The following is a 23,470-nucleotide window of genomic DNA, read 5'->3' as shown; positions in this document are numbered from 1 at the left end:
ATGAAAATTAAGGAAATATAAAAATCCTTGAACAAAATTCTAAAAGAACAAAACTAAAATCTTCTTCCAAGGTCATTCTATCAAAAACTCTTACTCAAATAAAAATAAAATGACATAAATTATAACCTAACTAAGTAAATAAAAGTATATCCGATCTTAAAATATGTTAAGACCCTTTTTGATTAACTGTCTTACTTAAATAAGCTTTCATTCCATTTAAGCCGCCCATTTCGTTGATACACAAAAAACAATACCATTCCACACGATAGCCTTTTATATTTATTGGCTTCTGACCACCCCAATTAGGAGCAATAACATTTTGTGTGTCAAGGATATGAGAGTGTTTTTTCCTCCCTCGTTTGTTTGTTTTTTTTTTTTTCTATTCCTTTGACAACATTGCCATGCCCTCTATATTCTATGATGATGGCCAAAATAAATTTCATCCATTTTCTCCAAAAAAGGGGACCTGATTGATTAGATTCCTAAAAGCAAATTCTTACCTTTATTGATGTGTGTTGTGTGTGTGTTCCAAAATAACTTTCCATCAAAAGAGTTTTCTCTTTCTCTCTATTTTCTATCTCGAAAATATTTCCGAAATATTAAATTAAATTCACATTTTGCAAATTTCCAAAATGAAATTCCTTGTTAAGTGGTGGCATTCCTTTGTTTTCCCGCTTTTTTTTGCTTTTCTTTTTTGCCTCTTTTCTGTGTGTGCTTTAACACTCTTTTTCACTTTAACAAAATGACAATAATAATTTTCTTTCAATCATACAAAAGACTCTGACACACACACAGACAGGTAAAAGACTTATAATACTGAATACACACTCACATGTTTAACTCCTTGTAACACACAAAACACGAATACAAAAAAAAAGGATACAAACAAAAATCACTTATTCAGCAAACATTCAACAATTTGAATGAAAATATACTCCTTTTACTCTACTATAGTGAATGTGATTTCCTTTCGGATTTAAGTATTATTAAATTTATTTTTTTTTCCCTTTTTGTTTATTTTCTTTTATCAAAGGACGATTCTTTGATTTAATCAATCTCAGAAGGATACACAGAAACTTTGTTTGCTCTTTTAGTTGAATTTATTAGTGAATATTGAGGAAAAGTGCTTTTGATAGTTTTATTGTTTTTTTTTCTATTTTTCTTTGAAAATTTCAAAAAAAATATCCAACAAACCGTTGTTATCGCGGCGCACGCTATCACAGTAATAAAAGTGTCCTGCAATCAAATGTTAGGTTTAAGGACTATTGGCAGTTACCAATTTTTTCTCCTTTAAATTCTCTCACTCTCTTGGCTTTTTCAAATGCCAGAGAGATATTCAATGTTTCTGTGTATCACCAACTTTTAAACATGCGCACAAAACTTGCTATAATATCAAAATTTTGTAAAAAAAAAACAAAAAACAGGAGCAAAGGAATAAATACTAAGGAATACTAAACAAAACATTACTTAAAGCTGATTTACCAGAATAGTGAATAAACTGGGATGGTATAATTTTTTGCTCAACATTTTTTTTATTTACTTGACAAAACTGATTTATTAACTTTAAAAATATTAGAATGGTGAAGAATGAAATGTTTAAATCATTTATCAAAGTTTCTTAGAATATTAAAGCCAATTAAAAAAAAAAAAATATAATTTTGCAATAAATTTGGAATGTGATATAATTTTATATTTTAAAAGCTATAGGCTATTGATTATGTCGAAAAAAACATGGCAATAAGGAACTAAGACGTTCATGGGTTTTTATTGCAGGAATCGTTCAATCGGTTATAAGAGAAGATAAAACTGCGGAGTGCTATTAAATGAGAGGGTGGAAACTGAAGATAGGGGTGCAAAAGCCCCCTTTTTGGTTTTTTTCAATATACCTCGTAAACCAAGCAAAATTTTGATATATTGCTCATATAACTTTTTGTAGAGAATTAAATTACCTATTGGAATAATGTTTTCTAAAAATTGAAAAAAAAAATTTCCATACCAAAATAGTAGAAACAATCATAAAAAAATATTTAAAAAATCGATTTTTTGAGTTTTTTTGCCTTTTTAGTTAGGTATACATTTTTTTTGGGTTGAGATAGACATAAACTGGGAAAAAATTGTTACACCAATGAAAATAGGTAAAAATGTTTCATTTATAACAGAAAGCAAGAACTCAAAAAGTCTATACAAATATTTTAGGTTAAAGGGTGTTTTTTTGGGAAATAGGGTAAAATCCGCGATAAGTCTTATAAAATCAATGGTATAAATGGTACCCTTACGAAATTCATTAAATATGTTCTCTTTCCCATGGGAATTACGAATAATGTAAGTCTATAAATTTTTTTATGTGGAAGGGTGTCTTTTTTAGAAGTAAAGAAAATATGGGTATATTTTAAAAAGTGTGTATTACTAAAGTAATATTAGTGGTACCCTATTGAAATTTAGCAATTATGTTACTTTTAAGATAAGAAACAAGAATATAAAGTGTCTATAAAAATTTCAAAGATGATTTATTGACCAATTTAGAGTTTATAATCGAAAGAAGTGGAAAAGATTAAAATCTTATATTCCTTTGGCTTTTTTGGTCGCAGTGGTTGTAGTAATGAAACAATTAAGTAACCATTAGCTTTTCCCGACGTTTCGACAGGGGTTGCTGTCTTCTTCAGGGGAACTTTATTTTATCAAAATAAAAACAAATATTTTATTAACAACTGTGCAACAAATTTAAACAATATTGTAAACTTACGTTACATAAAAATATAACAAAAATTGTAATCTACATTAAAAAGCAAAGATTAAAAAATAAAAATGAGCAAAATACACTTCAAAGAGAAGTTTAGTCTTTAATTATTACAAACAAAAAAAAAAAAACAAATATTTTTGACATTTACTATGAGACAAGAGAACAATATACGGATGATATGTTTTGTGTGTCGAGCTTTCGGTTCATGTTGTTTTTGTTATTAATGATGTGCAGTGTTTCCAGTGTATATCGTTTAGACGTATGTCGTTCAGTCTGGAGAACTTTAACATCTTCGAAGTCCGGAGTGTGGCCATACTCAATTGCATGGCTGGCTAATGCAGTTTTTCCAGGGTTGTTGGATTTGATGTCCGACTTGTGGTTAGACATGCGTTGGCGGAGAAATTGTTTTGTTGTGCCAATGTAGCACAAATTGCATGGTTCATTCGGTTTTCCTTTGCAGTTAATCTTGTAGATCACATCTGTAGCTTTATCTTTCTCTGGTTTGTTTTTGAGTTTTGTGAAGAGATGGCTGAGCGTCATGTTGGGCTTATAAGCCATGAGAATATTTTTGGTTTTGTTGACGATAGATTTTTTGAAATTTTCCGTTAAGCCAGGTACAAAAATAACGCTGTTATAGTAGCCAGTTGGACGATCATCTTTTTTGGTTTGGGGAATTTTATTTTTATGTTTGAAGAGAAGACTGCGTATTAAGGTAGAAGGAAACCCATTGTCTCTCAACATTTTAATTATTTTTTCTTCGTTTGTTCTGTGGAAACAAGTGTCACTTATCGTGAAAATCTTACTTATTAAGTTGGAAGCTGTATTTAGAATTATGTGTTTCGGATGGTTGGAACGAAAATTGATTAATCTTCCTGATGCCGTGTCTTTTTGGTGCCAATTGAACATAAGAGAATCGTTTTGCCGTCGAATTTTTACATCAAGAAACGCTATTTCAAAATTTTTCTCCATTTCGATGGTGAATTGTATTTTAGGATGAAAACCGTTGAGGGATCTAAGAACTTCTTCAATTTTATCTTTATTTATTACAGCAAATATGTCGTCTACATACTTTGCAACAAATCTTGGTTTTTCAATCATTTTTTCAAAGCACTCATCAAGTAAATAATCGAGTACTAAATCGGCGATGGTAGGTGACAGTGGATTACCCATGGGCATTCCGAAAATTTGTTTGTATATATCGTCTTTATATTGTAAATAATTGTTATCCTTGAGACAAAAATCAAGAATTTCAAGGAACTTGTTTTGGCTAAGTTTTGTGTTTTCTTTTATTGTTTCCCATCTTTTTTTAACAATGGTTATAGCTAATTGTGTAGGAATGTTGGTGAAAAGTGAAACAACATCGTATGAAACTAAAACATCATTATTTTGAAATTTCACAAGTTTCGCTTTTTCAATAAATTCAAAAGAATTTTTTACAGAGTAGCTTGATGTTGTTGTCGCGCACTGTAAAATTCTTCCTACATATTTAGAAAGTTCATAGCATGGCACTTTCATAGACGATGTAATGGGGCGTAAAGGGAGATTAGGCTTGTGTATTTTCGGCAAGCCGTAGATGGATGGAAGTTGTGCTGTGTACGTTATCATTTTATTTTTTTCCCGATCGTCTATGAAATTGTTGTTGTTTAGCCACTTTACTAATTCATTGTTTTTGGTTTGTAGAGTTGATATTGGATTTGTTCTAACTCGTCTATAGGTGTTGCGGTCGGATAATAGATCACACATTTTGATATTATATTGATCTCGTTCCATCGCCACTGTGACGTTGCCCTTGTCCGCAGGTATAATTATGATGTTCTTATGCTGCTTAAGAAATTGAGTTGCTTGTTTGTGTACATTAAGCACATATTTGGCAAATTGATCATTACGTTGATGGCGATGGAAGGAGTGCAACATATTACCATACTGTGCTCTGATCATTTCTTGTTCCCTCTCGTCTTGGACATTACGAATAATTTCTTCGCCATCGGCTATTAGTTGAAAGAGTGGAAAGTTGTTTTTATCAATCGGCAGTGCAAATTTTTTTCCTAATGATAACAACCATTTGATCTCAAGAGGAAATATAATATTTGTTCTATTGTCAAACCATTTTTCGTGCATTTCAATATTAAATGTTTTCCACAGTGATGATTTGAGTTGGTCTATTTTATGATTGTTGTGTTTTTCTTTTTTGTTGTAGGTGTCTTTAAAAACTTGTTTTTGTTTGGAAGTGAACTGTTTGTATTCATTAGGAGTAAGATCGTTTTGTAATCGAAGAGCAAGAAGGCGAATTACATTATTTGTGCGTTTTATTTTGTGATAAATCTCTGATATTTCGATGTTGAGAACTTTTTGGTGGAATTTAAGTTCAATCTTAGTATAAATATCAAGAGATTCTTTGTTAGAAAGAAGATGTTTAGTGTTAATTGTGGAATTTTTTAAATGATTAGGGATAAATCCCGATTGACGACAAATTAAAAGGAATTTTAAATTTTGTTTTTGTGTAGCTAAATTTCTTTGTGCATTACTATATTGTTTTAGGTTGTCACACACCTGTATACCATACTTGTATTTTATATGTAGATAATAGTTCTTCATGATGGTGGATTCTGCTCGGCTAGCCGTCCGATGATGATATTAAAGATGATTTATTGACCAATTTAGAGTTTATAATCGAAAGAAGTGGAAAAGATTAAAATCTTATATTCCTTTGGCTTTTTTGGTCGACGGCAAAACGATTCTCTTATGTTCAATTGGCACCAAAAAGACACGGCATCAGGAAGATTAATCAATTTTCGTTCCAACCATCCGAAACACATAATTCTAAATACAGCTTCCAACTTAATAAGTAAGATTTTCACGATAAGTGACACTTGTTTCCACAGAACAAACGAAGAAAAAATAATTAAAATGTTGAGAGACAATGGGTTTCCTTCTACCTTAATACGCAGTCTTCTCTTCAAACATAAAAATAAAATTCCCCAAACCAAAAAAGATGATCGTCCAACTGGCTACTATAACAGCGTTATTTTTGTACCTGGCTTAACGGAAAATTTCAAAAAATCTATCGTCAACAAAACCAAAAATATTCTCATGGCTTATAAGCCCAACATGACGCTCAGCCATCTCTTCACAAAACTCAAAAACAAACCAGAGAAAGATAAAGCTACAGATGTGATCTACAAGATTAACTGCAAAGGAAAACCGAATGAACCATGCAATTTGTGCTACATTGGCACAACAAAACAATTTCTCCGCCAACGCATGTCTAACCACAAGTCGGACATCAAATCCAACAACCCTGGAAAAACTGCATTAGCCAGCCATGCAATTGAGTATGGCCACACTCCGGACTTCGAAGATGTTAAAGTTCTCCAGACTGAACGACATACGTCTAAACGATATACACTGGAAACACTGCACATCATTAATAACAAAAACAACATGAACCGAAAGCTCGACACACAAAACATATCATCCGTATATTGTTCTCTTGTCTCATAGTAAATGTCAAAAATATTTGTTTTTTTTTTTTTGTTTGTAATAATTAAAGACTAAACTTCTCTTTGAAGTGTATTTTGCTCATTTTTATTTTTTAATCTTTGCTTTTTAATGTAGATTACAATTTTTGTTATATTTTTATGTAACGTAAGTTTACAATATTGTTTAAATTTGTTGCACAGTTGTTAATAAAATATTTGTTTTTATTTTGATAAAATAAAGTTCCCCTGAAGAAGACAGCAACCCCTGTCGAAACGTCGGGAAAAGCTAATGGTTACTTAATTGTTTCATTACTACAACCACTGCGACCAAAAAAGCCAAAGGAATATAAGATTTTAATCTTTTCCACTTCTTTCGATTATAAAAATTTCATAGATATTAGGGTGTTTTTTTGAGTGAAAACAAAAATGATGGGTCACCCTAATGAAATTCGGTAAAAACATTGATTTTGGGATAGAAAGCAAGAATAAAGAGTTTTCATAAAAAAAATTTTGGTGAAAGGGTGTTTTTTTCGAAGAGACAGTAAAATCTGCATTTGGCCCCAATGTTATAAATGAAACATTTTTACCTATTTTCATTGGTGTAACAATTTTTTCCCAGTTTTTGTGGTACTAATTCCGAATTTCATCATTTCTTGAAAAAAAAAACACCCTTTCACTCAAAATAATTTTTTACTTTTTATAGATTCTTAATTCTTATACCAACCGAAACTACTTCACCAAGTTTTAAAAATTAATAAAATACAAGTTAGCTGTTATGATACCTTTCTCACACACAACTTAACCTATCAAAAAAACACCCTTTCACATAAAATATTTTTAAAAACTTTATAAATCCTTTGTCCCTGTTTTATCTTAAACCTTCATCCCAAATTTTGTCAGTGTAGCATGTTTTTCACATGAGTTTCGGTTATATTTTACCTGTTGAGATCAAAAAACAAGCACCCTGGTTTTTAATCGGAAATAACTTTTCTTAGAGCAATCGTATTGACTTTATTTTTATGTCGTTAGATTCAGCATCAAAAAATACCTTGAAAACATGTGTCATATGATGATATTCAACAAACAATTTTTTTCAGTATATTTTTGACCTTCACCCCCTCCCTCTTGTCCGCGGAAAAACACCCTACCACAGAACTTTTTTTTATATACTTTTTTTGTACTTGGTTCTTATCCCAAAAGGAAACTTTTTGCCAAGTTTCATGAGTGGAACTAGTTTTTTTTTATAAATGCCTATTTTACCTGTACTAATAACTTCATTTTAAAATTAATATTAAGTTTATAATTCTAGCTTTTGAAAAAAGGTTCAATCAAAACTGTAAGTGTTGCCGTTGTTTTTTAATAAAGTATATAGACTAGTTATTGAAAAATTAATTTTTTTTTTTCATTTTAGTATATACCTACCAATAACTTCCTAATAATTCTAGATACGATTAAAACTATTACCATTCTGAAATTCCCTTTAGACGCACATATTTTTAAACAAGTTGGCCACCTTCGTTCTTATAGATTTTATTTATACGAGTACCACAGGTGTTTAAAATTTTTCAAAAAATATTTTTTTTTTTAAAGAAAAGGTGCAACTGTTATGAAAACTTTTAACTTCTCATGTAGTGAGTCAATTATTGTGGAAAATTATTAAAAAAAAGAAATTTATTAAATTCATTCATTCAAAGATGATAAAATTTGAAATATACACTGAACGAAAAAAGCTAGTATTTTCTAAACTGGTTGAGATAGAATTTTTTTTCTATTTTGAAATTTCGAGGTTTTTTTTTTATTTATATCCAATTTTTAGATGAAGATTTATAATTTTAAAAATAAATGAAATACATAGTTTTGCAAACTTGTTTTACTTGCTCTTACGGTTAAGCTTTTCTGAAAACACAAAAACATAGGTATTACATTTTTATAAGGAACAAAGTTACAACATTTTTGGTCCTATCTATCACAAAACAGTTTTAGAAGCATTGGTGAGTACGAAAGGACTGCCAGAGTCATTTAATATAAAAAACTAGAAAGATATATAATAAATTGCACGACTGGGGTCGCACGTACTTGCTCTTATGCTTAAAGTAACAATAATGTTAAAGCTTTTTATTCAAGAAATTTAAAATTTCATAAGTAGTATAAAAAAATTAAATCTGTTTTTATAATTAATTAAACTCCGTTTTAAATTATCTTAAAAAAAAAAAAAAAAATGCCATTTTATTTCTTGTATAAAAAGGTATTTTTAGAAAACAATTTTCGAAAATTGTAGGAGCCGTTTTTTAAAAAAATAATTTTTTTATAAAAATTTTTTAACATTTTTTAAAAAAAAAGTTGGTATGCCATTTGAAGAAATAATTAATTTACACATAAAAACCAAAAGTGCGTTTTTTGAAAATTTTCTAAAATTTTATTATTATCTTTACTTACACACTTTTGTATAAAAATTTTCATTTAAATCGGGTTAATTTTGTACGAGATATTCAGAAACGAAAAAAACCGTTCTATGACAGGTACCGTTAATAACGGTACAAAAAATATTTTTTTTATTTCAAAAGTTGGCTCTTATGTGTTGTACTACACACAAAAATTTTAATCAAAATCGTTAGAGCCGTTTTTGAAAAAAATTAACTTTTCTATTTCCGTTATATGACAGGTACCGTTAGTTTTGGTCATAAAAAAAAAATTTCAATTTCCCCTCTAGGGAATCACCAAAAACTGCTAACTACTAAGTTTGAAGAAAATCACTTCACTCGTTTAGGCTGCAGCTCCAGATAGAGACAGACACACAGACAGACAGACAGACAGACAGACAGAATTGCCAGACCCACTTTTTTGGCATTCTCCATCATCGTAATGTCATGTAAAATTGTTATCTCGAGTTCGATTTTTTTTACGAATCCTAAACTTGCCCTATAGTACCTATATCGCAAGTAAAAAAATATTCTGATGAGATAATAAGTCTGAAAACAAAGGGTTGCCAGAAGTTTTTATATGTAAATCAAAAAGAACATGGTAAAGCAGTCTGACGAAAACAAAAAGTTATATTGTTAAAATTATAGGGCTTCTCTTCAAAAAACAAAACTTGATGATAAAAATACCTTAAAAAGACATTTAACATTTAACAATTGAACAAATATTTCAATTTATTTTTACAATACAAAAAAAAAAAAAAAATAGAATACATAAAGATTTTGAAATAAACACAAATTGGAGCGTACATATTGCTTTAGGGTTGCCACAAGCCATTAAACCTTAATAGTAAGATTTCGATTTCTATAATGTCCTATGTATTGGATGGAAAAAATTCTTTTTTAAGGAAAATTTGCATTGAGTTTGCGAAAAGTTGTTCATCTTTGTGGATAATCCATAATAATGACGTTTTTCAAAAACTTAGTTTTCTAAACATTGACAAGACAAAAATTAAAAAAAAAAACACATTCATAAAAATTACGATTCCCAGCAATACCAACGCTGTTGCTAGCAATAGTCACAGGTATATTATCGAAGAAATGGGGAGTACAAAAGTAGGTTGAGTTTCCTATAAAAAAAAATCAAGTTCCCCTCTTTAGAGTGTCCTTTTGTTTTGGTTTATAGTTCGAAATGTCTGTTCTCAATGGAAGGATTCTTTTTCTGTGTCACCAGACACGCATTGTTTTGTTTTTTTTTTTCACCTTTTTTAGTGTGGGTGTTTGGTTAAAGTTATATTGTAAATGCGCGACTCACGTGGTTTTTCTTTTTCTTCTATCCATTTCCATGCTCTTTCAATATGGGCTCTCAGTATTGTATAGGACTCCTATAGCACTTCTATATCTATAGTTTTGAAAAAAAAAAAAACAAAAAACATACTATCCATTAATGTACACACTGTCATCTGTAATATGTATTTATAGTTCCTTAAAACAATATTGACAGGATAAAAATGATAAATTTGATATTTTGATAAGTGTGACAGGATTTGTGTGTTATCCTTTGTCAAATATGTGTGTATTTTGTTGTTGTTTTTAGGGACAAAACATGGATGATGGTGTCTCTGGGCTAAGTGAAAGAATGGATGATGATAAAGTATTATTTCTCTCTCCTGTTTACTTAATGGTTCATTTGGGATTTTCTTTTCTGTGGTGAATGACCGCTAGGATACATGATGGTTAAAAATCAAGGCATCCCAAGGATATTACAAAAACTATCTAGAAACTAAAAAATGAAAAAGAGTTTGAGTATATTCCCTTAAGGTTTTTTGAATAATTAAGAAGAGAACCGAAAAAGAGAGAATTAAATTTTTCGTATTATTGATTGCAAACACAGAAGCTACCTGGGGTATACCAATGGACCGAAGACCGACCATCAAGGACCCTTTACCATTCTCAGGGCAAAAGAGCAAGAAGTGATTAAAAGTTTTAGCAAAGTGATAAATCAACTTGTTCACGTCGTCGTTCGTCTTTGGTCGTTCGTTTACTTGGCTTTTTTTTTTTGTTGTTTTTATTTGAAAACCTCTCAATATGCTCGCTGGTGGTGGCTATCACAGAGTAGATAGATGTTAAAGGCTTAAAAAGATTTGTTATGCAAATTGAATTATAATTAAAACCTTAGTGAAAGATTATGCTCGAGAGCGAGAACGTGCTACTGTTTTCTTTTCGCGTCCTCCAGCTTTGACTATAAAACCATCAAGCCAGATGCTTTTTCTTTTGTAAGAAGATAGTCAATCTTTTTTAAGGTTTTGTGTCTTGTCTTCGAAAGAACTTATAAACTTTTCTAGAGGCAATTAAAATCAATGCTGAAGAACTTAAAGAGGGATAAGAATAAAGAGGAACTTTATGGCCCAACCATTCTAAAGGGCTTATGTTTGGGAAAGATTTTTGTCTATCTTTCATGTAAGGGATAGGGGTGACTGGCTTTTGTACAAAGTACAAACTATACATACCGGAAAGAGTGAAGGCAAGTTTTGAAAGATTTTTCCTGTCCGTTTGTTCGTAATGGTTTATTATTATTCAGAAAGCATAACCTGGATTACATGAAGGAAAAAAAGAAAGTACCTACTGAACTTTCCCACATTTGAATTCAGATTTTTTTCATTTTTTTTTAAATGACATTGAAGATTGGAGATTTAACTTGGGAATATAAGTTTCAATGGGATTGTTGGTTCTTTTTTGTGTTTTCTTTTTTAGTCCAGTGCATTTTTAAGTTCATATATGGGCGACCCAGCAGTTTGTACCACCACCAAATTTTTTTCCTCATTCGATAGAGCATTGGCTGAATATCATTACCCTGATTTTTCGCACTCGCGAAATTCACCTTTCGGCCACCATCTTGGATTTTATGTTAAGAGCACTTTTTCGATATTCTGAATATTAAAAAAGTTACAAGCCAAGAAAGTAAAAAAACAGAAAAAAATGACAATTTTAAAGATTTGAGCACTTTTTATCAAAATTATGATAAAACGTATCGAGAAAAGATTATTTGCCTTAAAATTCTCTACAACTCTGCTATACAACTTTTTTTATATCGCTATAATTAATAAAGTTATTAATACTTTTTTGTTAAAAAATATCCTTTTTACGAAATGAAGAGACTTATATATAAAAAAATTGCAGGTCCGGAAATTTCTCTTGTAACATAAAGCTATAAAATAGTCACTAATCATTTAAAATTCAAGATTTGGTAAAAAAATAAGAAAAAAGTAAAGATAAAAAACACAAACAAAAAAGAGCATTTTTAACAAAAAAAAGTATTAATAACTCTTGTATTTATAGCGATAGAAAAAAAAGTTGTATTGCAGAGTTGTAGAGAATTTTAAGGTGAATAATCTTATTTCGGAAGGTTTTTTCATAATTTTGATAAAAAGTGCTCAAAACTTTAAAATTGTCACTTTTTTCTGTTTTTTTTTTAACTTTGTTGGCTTGTACTCCAGTCAAAGCGTCGGAAAAAAGGGCCTCACCTTGCGATGAGAGGCACTGTCTGTTTTTATTTCATGGATCGATGGGGGTATATTTAAAAGACTTAAACCCAATTTCTCACCACCTGATCATTCTTTTTAGCGGAGTTATTCACAAAAATGCATTTTTTGGGATATTTTACTTCTAAGCTAATATCTTTGCTCCAGATTATCGCAGACCAAAAAATAAACATACATTCTCTTCCTTATAATATTTTCTATCGTTGTATGTAATTTCATTGTATTTGAGTGAGTAAATATAAAATGGCAGCCATTTAAAGTCAAATTCTTGTTGTTAAAAAACACATTTTTGTCATTATTTCGAAAAAAGCTTATATTATGATTGACATTTTTCTAACCTATTTTGTAGCCCTGTTCATGTCCTGCATTTTACAGAAAAAATGAGCTCTTTATCACCAAAGATGGCCGAGCTATTGATAAATGAACGCATGCAAAACCGGTGCGAAAACACCCAAAAATATCGTTTTTTGGGAATAACTCTACTTCAGAATGTCCTACGGCAAAAAATAAAGCAATGAATTGTTCGTTACAACATTTTCTATCAATTTAGTGCACAATCTTTTTGTTGAAACAAATAAAAAATAAGTAATATTAAGTCAAAGTCGTTTTTTTGTTTAGCAAACTCTTGCCTTATTATTTTGCAAACGGTGCGAATATTGGCTAAGACTTTTTTAATATTCAGAATATCGGAAAAGTGTTCGTAACATTAAAGACGCGAAATTTAATTGCCTACGTTTCTTGTATACACAACATTTATGTAGGATAAATAGAAATCGAGATATTCAACAAAAACTAAAATCCAAGATGGCGGCTGAAAGGTGAATTTCGCGAGTGCAAAAAATCAGGGTAATGATATTCAACCAATGCTCTATCGAATGAGCAAAAAAAATGTGGGGGTGATACAAACTGCTGGGTCAAATTATAAATGCACTGGACTATTTCCGGAAAGTTCAAAAGGTTAAATATCACAAAACTTGGAAAACGAATGGGAGTAAGCTGGAAAGAGATTCTTTTGAACACAATTTTTTTATTCTTGTGACCTTATATTTGCGAAATGTCGAAGTATAACTTGAAATTGATACAGAAGTGGTTCATTTTTACATGGTCTATTGGTTATATTTTTTAAATTTGAAAACACTAGAGGCCAAATAATAACATATCTATTAATTATTAAAACTTGACTTTTAAACTGGGATCGGGTCAAAATTCTGGCTTCAAAATTCTGCTTTTCAAAATTCTGTTTTTCAAAATTCTGATTTTTTTCTATTCTACTTTTAAAAATTCTGATTTTCAAAATTCTGCCACTATTATACTGGAACAAAAAAATTCTGCTAATTCTGTATTTTTTTTAAAAGCATATGCGCTATAATACTAAAGAAAAATACACCTCATTAATGTAATTCAACGTTGGTACTTTCCTAAATTTTTTTGTTTAAGTGTCGCAAATATTTTTTAAAATGCATAGACTGACTTTCTTTCAAATGAAATCTATAACTTTTTGGAACCGATTTGATAAATTAAAACAATTTGAATTATTTTAGGAAATGTTTAGTATTAAATACCTTTTCTTAATATTTTCAAAATTATTCATTTCACAAATTATGTAGGGTAGGTAAGTAATCAATTAAGCAGAAAATTTGTCAAGAAGATGATTTTACAGAATTTTGCAAAAAATTGGAAAATGTTAAAAAGCGCGCGCTTTTTAACATTTTCCAACCCCTTTTTAATTTTTTGCAGAATTTTAAAAAACAGAATTTTGAAAAGCAGAATTTAAAAAAACAGAATTTTGAAAAACAGAATTTTGAAAAGCAGAATTTTGAAAGCAGAATTTTGTAAAGCAGAATTTTAAAAGCAGAATTTTGACAAAAGAATTTTGACCCCGGCAGAATTTTGACCCCAACCCTATTAAACTTAATAAATTTATTTTTGGAAAATTCTCATAAAGGTTATATCTGCAATTAATGTTGGGTGTTGTAACATGGAAATAGTGAAGAAGAAATTCCTCAACAAATTTGAGTATATGCTTCATGCTTCGAAATGAGATGAAATTTCAGGAAATAAATGTTCTTCTCTTCATGCTTCAAAGGGGAACCTTGAACTACCGCGCCGGGGCAAAATAGTTTTTTTTTTTAATCTTAATCAACTGAAGAAGCATCAAAAGGTCTCTTGAGCTCTATTCATAACTGATAACCAAAATTTTGTTTGAGGTTTGTTTGCTGATTTATTTGTATCCAAAAATTTTGTTTATTCATTCCGAAGCCGATATATTTTGACCAAAATTTTGAAACAATTTTTGTTTGAAGATATGAGTTCAAAATCAACAGACCTATGCATTCAAAAGTAATAAAATTTAAATATTTTTTTGGATTTTCGAAAAAAAATTCAAGGGGCACCCTTTGCCAAAAAAAATTAATTTTTAAAAATTTTCTTCAAACACAGATGAGACATCAAGAAATAAAAGGACTTCATGCTGTTAAAAAACTTTAAACAACGATAAGACTTTATGCATTAAACAGACCAGGGATGGGACTTTGCTGCAATTGCAGTAGATCTACTGCATTTTCTTCAAGAAACAAATCTTCTGCCTTTAAATAAAATCTACTGCACTTTTTATTAAAAAAAAAAATAATTATCAGCCTATTGTGAGTTTCATGTAAACAAGATTTCACCCGAAAAAATTGAATTCTACTTTAACCCTATTATGAGTTCCGTGCGGAAAGTTGTTCACGTTCAGAAAACTCCTCGTATTTTGAACTTTTTTCAGGTAATGTGTGAGGTAGTCGAAAGATCTTTTCTCGCTTAAATTTTAGTGGCGAACAAAGAACTAGTTTTTCGGTTTTTAAAATGTTTCGGGTAGAAAATGTCCACGTGAATCTCATGTAAAAATGTTATCAACATAATATTTGTTTGATCGCACTTCTGAATGCAATCAATCTCATTCTAATACGTAACTTATGTCTGTCTGAATGCATAAATTTTTGTTTAGTTCCGTTTTTGTTATTTTTTCTTAAAAAGAAATGAATATTTAGTTTTTCTTATATTTTATGAAATTCTTTAAAAATATAAAAATCTACTGCGATAAAAATGAATTTACTGCCTTATTTGTTCAAATCTACTTGGACCTTTTTTTCAAAAAGATTCATTCCTGTAAAAACCTTCATGGAGTTGAGAGACTTTAAAGAGTGACAAGACTTCATATAGATTGATAATGACGTTATCAACTTTATTACTTTAAATACTTCTCTGATGAAGGATTATACCCATCACTTAACAAAACCTTTTTACTTGCTCTATAGGGCAAGTATTGGTTTCGTGTCGAAAAAAAAATTTGAGGTTTTAATCAAAACCAACATTACGATGATGGAGAATTCCAAAAAAGTGGGTCTCGCAATTCCGTCCGTGCGTCTGTACGTCTGTGCGTCTGTGCGTCTGTGCGTCTGTGCGTCTGTGCGGTTGTGCGTCCATCTGTACACATTTCCACAGCCTAAACGGGTGGACGGATTTTCTTCAAATTTGATACAGATGATTTTTATGGAATTCTGAAAGTTGGTTTTTTTTTGTTTTTTTATATCTCGTTTAGAACGTATACCTCCTATACAAAAAAATACGATATTACGAATTTCTCGAAAACGGCTCTAACGATTTTGATCAAACTTTGTATACGTAATATTTGAAGCAATGGCAATAAAACTGCATTTTTATTTTTTCTCAAAAAAGTCAAACAACAAAAAAAAAATTTTCATGCCCTAAATGTCGGCTCTTCCCCAATATCAATTTTTTTTTTTAGTTAGGAGCCAGCTTTTAAAATCTACAAGTAGACTAACATAAAAGTGCTTTGAACTGCAAGAGCAAGTACGTGCGACCTCAGTCGTGCATTTTATTTTTTAAGTTTTTAAACTCAAAAGGATTACAATACCTTCACCATCCAAAAGTCTTAAAATAAAACTCAAGTTCATAGAATAATTTTCCTATTTTTTTTTTCTTGAAAGAATCACAACTTTTGTTCTATTTAAATTGCATAATATACAAATATACCTAACTCCTACATTATTTATATATTTATATCTTCTCAAATAACAATGATCCCTAAGAGATGCCTCCTAATTCGTAATCGGATTACCACAGCATGATGGATGACAGTCTCTCTGAGATTGTTTTTGAAGAATTCTCTAATTGTTTCAGCTGCTATTTTCATGATTTAAAACAAAAAAAAAAAAGAAAGTAAAAAGAACCTACAAGTTGTATATTCACAAACCATAGCATATAGATAAAAAATGTTAGTATTAGTGTATCTATTGCGGTTTTTGCCTTTGGGACTTAATGAAATCTTAGACCTAGAGAGTTGGGAAGTGTGTTTCTTATAATAGGATTAGTTAACAGTTTTTTACTTCCTCTTACTTTTTGGAATAAAACATTTGTCGTTGTTTTGTGTTGTTTTTTTGGTTGAGGAGATGGATGTGGGGTTACATAAAAAGGATCTGAATAATGTTGGTCCGAAGGAAACGTCATTACAATCTGACCATATTTTGAAACCACCTGAACAAATTTGATGAAATACCAACATTCCACAAAAAAAAAGTTAAAAATACAAAAAAAAAAACTACATAAATGATGTGCCAGTCACATGCAACGCATGTAAACATGTGCAACATGCGTTGATTCGCAAGTTTTAAATATTTCAAAAACGCCCCTTTTCAAAGTTTGTTTGTTTTTATTAAATTAAATTTTAATGAATGCGTTTAAAGCCAGAACCCAGAGGAAGTGTCAACAACCTCAACACGCCAGAATGCATAATAATTACACTGAACGGATGTGCACCAATGTTAACATTATTTCTAAAGGATATTGCATACCAAAAAGGGGGTAGCCAAGGGGGATGGAGAAGTAAAGCTTCCACTGTATTGTCGCCGTTGTCATCATTGTTTGAGTATGCACTTCATCTCTATCTCTTTACGGGCATCAACGAGAACGATGATGATATAATGTAATTGTTATAGTTGTCAGCTCCTGCAAACAGGATCAGATTGACGGCATTGACTACACACAACGACGACCGACTACGACGCGACAATGACGAAGGGCAAAAGTTGAGGGAGCGGGTGTATCAAAAGGAGAGCCCTTTTAACCCAATTCTGAACTATATACGAATGATGTAAAGCAGTTACAAAGTGAGGACTGAAGAGTGTATTTTCTTCTTCGACAAAATTCATATTTATATGTAACCCAATAAGGATGTCTCCATGACATCCTTAAGCTTAATACTCGTACTCGTATATGGCTGTTAGCTCTGCTACGGGTATTATTTCTCTTCTTTTGCCTCTGTTACAAACAATGGTTCAGTTGTTCCACGTAATGCATGTCGTCGTCGTTGTCGTTGTCGTTGTCTTGATATAAATAATGTTATTAGATATATATACAAGGGAATGGTAATATCATGTTGAAAGGCGTCATCGCATTTGGTTGAATGATGCTGAGGACATTTGAATAATAAAAAAAAAATATACTTCAGAATTGAAATGGAATTTGTTGATAGATGTAAGTGAAAAGAGCTTTAATATTACAAAAGTATTTCTAAGAACAGACAAATGAGTCTTTAAAATGTCAACAGTCAGCACTTTAATAAAATTCCAAAACTGGAAAAATTCAAAAAAGGTCTCGTAACAATACAACGTGCCTAAAACCCAAAAATATTAGCTTCAAACTTGTGTGTTTTGTGTCAATAATCCTCGCTCTTAAAGTCTCCTAAACCAAGAAAATCTTTCTTTTCATAAAGCCACATTAGTATTTGAAGTCTTTTAACTACAGGAACCCCTCTTGATTCATGAAGTCTCATCTTACTTTGAAGCATGAAGTCTTTTTATTTCATGAAGTCTCATCCCCCTTTGAAATAGCTTAACCATTTTTTCAATCTTCAAACCGCTATAACTTTTCAAACAAGCGTCCTAGGATTCCAAAATCAAATTAGAACAAAAAAAAAAAAAAAACGTTTACAGTTATTATACAACACTTCAGATAAATTTATTGAAATATATTATTTTAAATTATATCAATTCAATTGTTTTTTTTTTTCTTAAATTTTAATAAAATAACAAAAAAAAATATTATTTTTAAAATTATTTTACTATATCTTACGTAAGGAAAATATGACGCTAAGAAAATAGCAAAAGAAAGAAAAGGAAACAAAATAAAGAAAAAGACGACAAAATATTATTATTGATTTAACACTTAAGGACATACTATTTTTTTTTTTTGTTTAATTATATTATATGTTTATAATTAAATATAAGTAAAAAATTAAGAAATTTTATTTTTTTTTTATAAATTGATTTTATTTTATTTCTTTTCAAATTAAATGTTTAAAAACAATCTGGTGTTTTTTTTCTTTAAATATCGTGATATTTTTTTTTGTATTTTTAAATTTTGTGTTTATTTATTTATTTTTTTACTTAATATTTGTGTTTTATTTTGAAAATGTTGTGACCAACAAAAATACAATACACAAACAAAAAAAAAAAAAAAAACTAAATACCTATACGCAAAAAAATGACACTTTACTAAAACTTTTCATGTATAATATATAATTAATAATATTAATAATCATAATAATTATAATAATAATAATAATATGTATAAGACTTAACATTTAAACAAAAAAAAAAAAAAATAATAAAGAACAAACAAAATATACGAAAAAAATATAATTAAATAATAAATTATACTCCAATTCACTACTAGAGTGCATTAACAAAGAACAAAAAACGAATAATTTTATTATTTTTTTAAAGTTTAGATGATCCTTTTTATTTTACTGTGGCGGCTGACTGGATCTCCTCGACTTGTCCTTATCTTTATCTTTTCGTCCAAAAATGCGGAACATACCGCTGCGACGTTCTTCTTTGCTTTTGCTTCCTTTGACACCGGAAACAGATGAAATTGATTGTGCCTCACTTTCGCTAGAGCTTTCTGCCGATACACGAGAGATGTTTATTGAATCTGGTTGCAAGGATACGGGTCGTGCATTTTCATAGCGACTTGTTCCCCAACCTGCAAAAAATTTTGTATAAACAAAAAATTGATTAAAATGAGTTTAAAACATTAAAAAAAAATGTTAACATGCAAAAGATAGGGGCAAAAAGGGTCATCTAGAAATTAGTAACTAAAAAAGCTATAAATAAAATTTTTTAAGCAATATCTACAGGAAATAAGTTGAAGAGAAAATCTTCCTTATGACAAGGATTTAAACCAAATATTACAGAATAAAGGAGTTCCTGATATTTTTTTGCAAAATAGGGTGAAAGGGGTTAGTTAAGGTCAATTATAAAAACTTAATAAGGATACAAGCTCGTTTTAACGGAGGTTTGTATTATAAAGACCATTAACCAGGATACCTTGAGCGCTGGTTTTAAGGTATGAACGGGTCAATTTCACCGATTGACCTGTAATAAATAAAGTTAGTTTATAGTAAAAAGCCTTAAACAGAATAAAATAATTATACTATCACACACTGTAAAATTGATAAGAATTATTGTTAAATTAAACAGTTTATCGTGCAAAATTCCAAAGATTAAAAGTTCTAACTACAATATTGTCATCAATTTTTAAGAATAAAAAAAACAAAAATTTAAATTGCATTCACTAAAATCTGAATCCTTAGAATGATTACAATCATTTTTTTATCAAGGATCAGATGGAAAAAAATATAAGAGATAAAAACACACACCAAAAGATGTTGATACTTGTTTTGTACCCAAAATCAAGGTTGTTTTTTTTTTTTAGTTAAACCAAAATATTAAAAAATTAAGAAAGAACAATATCTAACCAGCGACGTCAGCACTACTTATTCCCATATAACTTGGATTTGTTACTGAATTATTATCCGGCGAATAATGCCAAACTGTTCGACTTGTCGTTGTTGTTGTTGTTGTTGTAGTTGTATTTAAATTATTTGCATTATTATTTCCATTATTACCACTATCGGCACCACCTAAAGACATTGATGTTTGAACTGTTGTTCTTTTTGTTGTACTACCAAGTCCGGCTCCTGGTAAATTGTTATTTTCAAAACGATTTGTTGAATCTGTTCGAGTTGCTGCAGAAGCAGATGATGAAGATCTTTTTTGTGGTAATGAGAAATTTCCTTGATAGTTTTGATGATGTTGATTGACATTGTTGTTGTTGTTGTTAATATGTTGTGTACCGAATGTACTTATTCTTTGGTGTCCTCCTACGGGGGGCATTGTTGTTGGTAATGGTGGTGGATTTTCTGTTTGGAATTTTAAATAAAAATTTTTAAGGTAAAACTAGGGGGTTTCTTGGGTTAAACAAAAACTTTTGGAAGTAAAATAAAAGATAAGGGTATTTTCTAATAGGTGATAATTGTACAAAAAATATTTTATTATAAAAAAATGTTCAGCTTTCGATAATAAATATTCGAACCAATCAATTTGTCCCAATTTTGATTCACAGAAATGGGAAAATAACATTTATGCTTGAGTGAGAATATGTTTCAATTTTTTTTTAAAGATTTTTTATTGAAAGTGAAACTGAATTGGTTTTATTTCAGTTTTTCATGATGAAATAAGGCCAAACATCCAAATTCGAGGATGTTTAAATTCGTTTAGTGCAATAAGGCCGAATGAAACTACTTAACTTAACTTGTTTTAAAAAGATATGCATATTGATAAAAACAAAAATCTTATAAAAAAAAAAAGTTTTTTAACAATTTTGAATGTGGCTATTGTTGCCTCTGGGAGTCTTCAATCTGGCAACACTGTTCCTATTTATCAAAATTTAGCTCTTAAAGTTTTGAATTTGGCAATTTTAGGCCATATTTATGAAGGAAAGACGATTAATGAGCATTAAAACCAAACAACTGTATTACATACTTGTATTTATGATAAGTTCTTAGGGGTAGAAAAAATTGAGTATGTGAGGAAATTTAATTTAAACATTTTAATATTCCGAATTTTCAGATTTATGAAATCCAAGATTTATGTACCGAAAAGTTGTTAAAACATGATTGATAACAAAATTGATATATAAAACTCATGTAGAAGCAAGCAAAAATTGCAACAAAAAATCTGGAAATCGAGAAGGAGGTCAAAATGTCAAATTGGATGGTTGAGAAATATTTGAACAAAAATCAATTTTTTTTTTTAATTGTATGTTTTTAGATAACAACGCATTTACAAAGTTTGTAATGTAAGATGTTTCAAAGCTCAGTTATCTTTTAGGAAATTCAAATCTTTCTATTTCAAATATTATTTTTTTTATTTTCATATTTGTACCCTATTGGAACATATTCATTTGCAAACAAAAAAAGCGACAAAACGTAGAGCTTAAATATGCTCCGAAATCGGTGGAGTTGTTAACTAGAATTACTTTTTAAAAAAATGTCGAATGTAGATAATTATACCTTTTACTTGAATTTATTTAAAATTTTTCTAACTTAAAGCCGATTTTTCAATAGCCAGATAAACCCCAGTTAAGTATTATTCCACGAATAAAAGTTTTTTTTCATATCGACATTTATTCTTGTGATAGTCTAATTGACGATTGAAAAATCAGGGCAAAATAATAATACTTATCGACAGTCACCTGTACAATCAGCACATTGAAAATATATTAAACAAACCGTATTTTTTAAGAGTAAAGTATGCAAAACAGAAATATTTTTACATTTGACTTCATTTTCTCAAGCAAAAAAAAAAAAAAAATAAATGCATCTTTGTAGAGATGCAACAAATTTCTCAACTATAAAATATCCTAAATCGATTGGCCGTCCAGAAATATTCAAAAGCCTTGTGAAAGTGTTTTATTCGCACGGAACATGACTGATTTCAAATCAGAATACACTCAAAATCACTAATGTCTAAATACTTAAACGTCAAATCAAATTTTATAAAAAGCAATTTTTCACCAATCCATATATAAAATTTCAGAATTAAGTGAAAACGATTCAAAAATGAATAGTTGTTATTATTCGTTAATTTCATTATTTTGCTATAGGATAAAATGTTCCGCATACGCCACAGTGACCGTTTAAATTTAAAAAAAATTCAATTTTTTGACTATTCACTGATAATTAAAATTAAAATCATGCGAAGATAGTTCATAGCAAATATGTAATGAATTTAATAATAAACGTTAAAACTCAAAAATTGCAGTCTTCAAATGAATTAAATATATTTAAAAGCTACTGCTATATGCATGGAAAACACTAAATAACTCCAAACAAAAAATGCGACTTCTTACTTTTTGACCATGAAAACTGTATCAGACAAAAAGGTGAATGCAGGTACATATTTGGTTCAATACTTTGAAAGGCTTATAATTTTACCCCCAAAACACTTCAGTTATAAATCAACACTCGACATCGGGTACTTTTTTTTTGTTTAATAACAATTGAAACTTTTTTTTCAAATTTTTCTAAGAGGCAATTGTTAACAGTCAATGTATTACTGGCAGCTTTTATGTACTTTGGGCGTTTTGACCTAGTTTGTTCTTTTTTTTTCATTAGACAAACTTAATGGCTTCAAAAATACCATAAACCCATTTTCAAAAACATAGATTTTATTAAAAATCCAATTTCAAAATATTTGAACACACACAATATTTACAAAATTTAAAAATAAAACCCACCTGAATGCCTTGTTTCCATTGTAAAACCTTCGTTACCATTTGAAATACCACTTAATCCAGCAGGAAGTGTTGATGAATGTAACCTTGACATACTTCCATAATTAGCATTGGCATCTGTAATATCTTTAAAAGAAAAAATAATTTTCAAACAAATTCATATCTAATTTCGACATTATTTCAAATCCTACCACTTCCAACGCTATTGCGATTTCTCATGACTACCAAATTATCTGTACTTTGTCGATGTGGTACTGGTGGTGGTGCACCTCGTGGTGGTATTGGAGGTTTTTGTTCGTTGAATCCATATGATCCAGTTGGGGAGGCGGGTTGATGTACAGGTATCTAAAAAAGAGGACATCTTTAAACTTCAGAACGATATGGGAAGGTTTTTTAAAAAATAAAATCTTACGCTGGCTTGTTGTGAATACTGTTGCTGTTGTTTTTGCAGGAAATTCATTTGTGGCGTTGTCGAGCTACTTCCTGACAAACTACTATTTATCGAATCATTTCTACTACGACGCTGTGAATCCGGTGATGATGCTCTAGAACTCATTGGCGAGTCAATTTGGCTGGCAATTTTAATATCTGGAAAACTATTTGATTGCTAGAAAAAAAGAGAAGAAAACATTCAAAAACATATTTTTGAAATAC

At 29.8% G+C, this 23,470-nt stretch overlaps 3 protein-coding genes across 3 annotated transcripts in view; 1 reads left to right on the top strand and 2 right to left on the bottom strand.

Moving 5' to 3' along the window:
• The first annotated feature begins 629 nt into the window (after window positions 1-629).
• Window positions 630-23,470, top strand: part of LOC129911683 (lamprin 1.8-10-like) — a 144,590-nt gene continuing 121,749 nt past the window's right edge. Inside the window, exon 1 of the mRNA XM_055989546.1 lies at window positions 630-644. Coding sequence (XP_055845521.1) covers window positions 633-644 — 12 coding nt within the window. The 5' untranslated portion in view covers window positions 630-632. The remainder of the gene's footprint in view (window positions 645-23,470) is intronic.
• LOC129911677 (uncharacterized) lies at window positions 2,514-4,516 on the bottom strand. The gene is made up of 2 exons (XM_055989539.1): window positions 2,744-4,516; window positions 2,514-2,668 (listed from the first exon to the last, which is right to left on the bottom strand). Exon 1 carries the CDS (start codon window positions 4,508-4,510, stop codon window positions 2,888-2,890), a length of 1,623 nt encoding a protein of 540 aa, XP_055845514.1. The 5' UTR covers window positions 4,511-4,516; the 3' UTR covers window positions 2,514-2,668; window positions 2,744-2,887.
• Window positions 18,705-23,470, bottom strand: part of LOC129911685 (spectrin beta chain, non-erythrocytic 5) — a 37,403-nt gene continuing 32,637 nt past the window's right edge. Inside the window, exons 18-22 of the mRNA XM_055989548.1 lie at window positions 23,229-23,423; window positions 23,008-23,161; window positions 22,820-22,942; window positions 19,998-20,441; window positions 18,705-19,222 (exon numbers count right to left, since the gene is read on the bottom strand). Of these exons, the coding sequence (XP_055845523.1) occupies window positions 18,984-19,222; window positions 19,998-20,441; window positions 22,820-22,942; window positions 23,008-23,161; window positions 23,229-23,423 (1,155 nt within the window). The 3' untranslated portion in view covers window positions 18,705-18,983. The remainder of the gene's footprint in view (window positions 19,223-19,997; window positions 20,442-22,819; window positions 22,943-23,007; window positions 23,162-23,228; window positions 23,424-23,470) is intronic.

Source organism: Episyrphus balteatus, chromosome 2 (genome assembly GCF_945859705.1).
Source record: "Episyrphus balteatus chromosome 2, idEpiBalt1.1, whole genome shotgun sequence".
Classification (NCBI taxonomy): domain Eukaryota; kingdom Metazoa; phylum Arthropoda; class Insecta; order Diptera; family Syrphidae; genus Episyrphus; species Episyrphus balteatus.
This window is presented reverse-complemented; position numbering and strand designations above follow the sequence as displayed.

Excerpts from the sequence above, each read along its gene's own strand:
- LOC129911677 (XM_055989539.1), bottom strand. The coding sequence starts at position 4,510 with ATGGAACGAGATCAATATAATATCAAAATGTGTGATCTATTATCCGAC.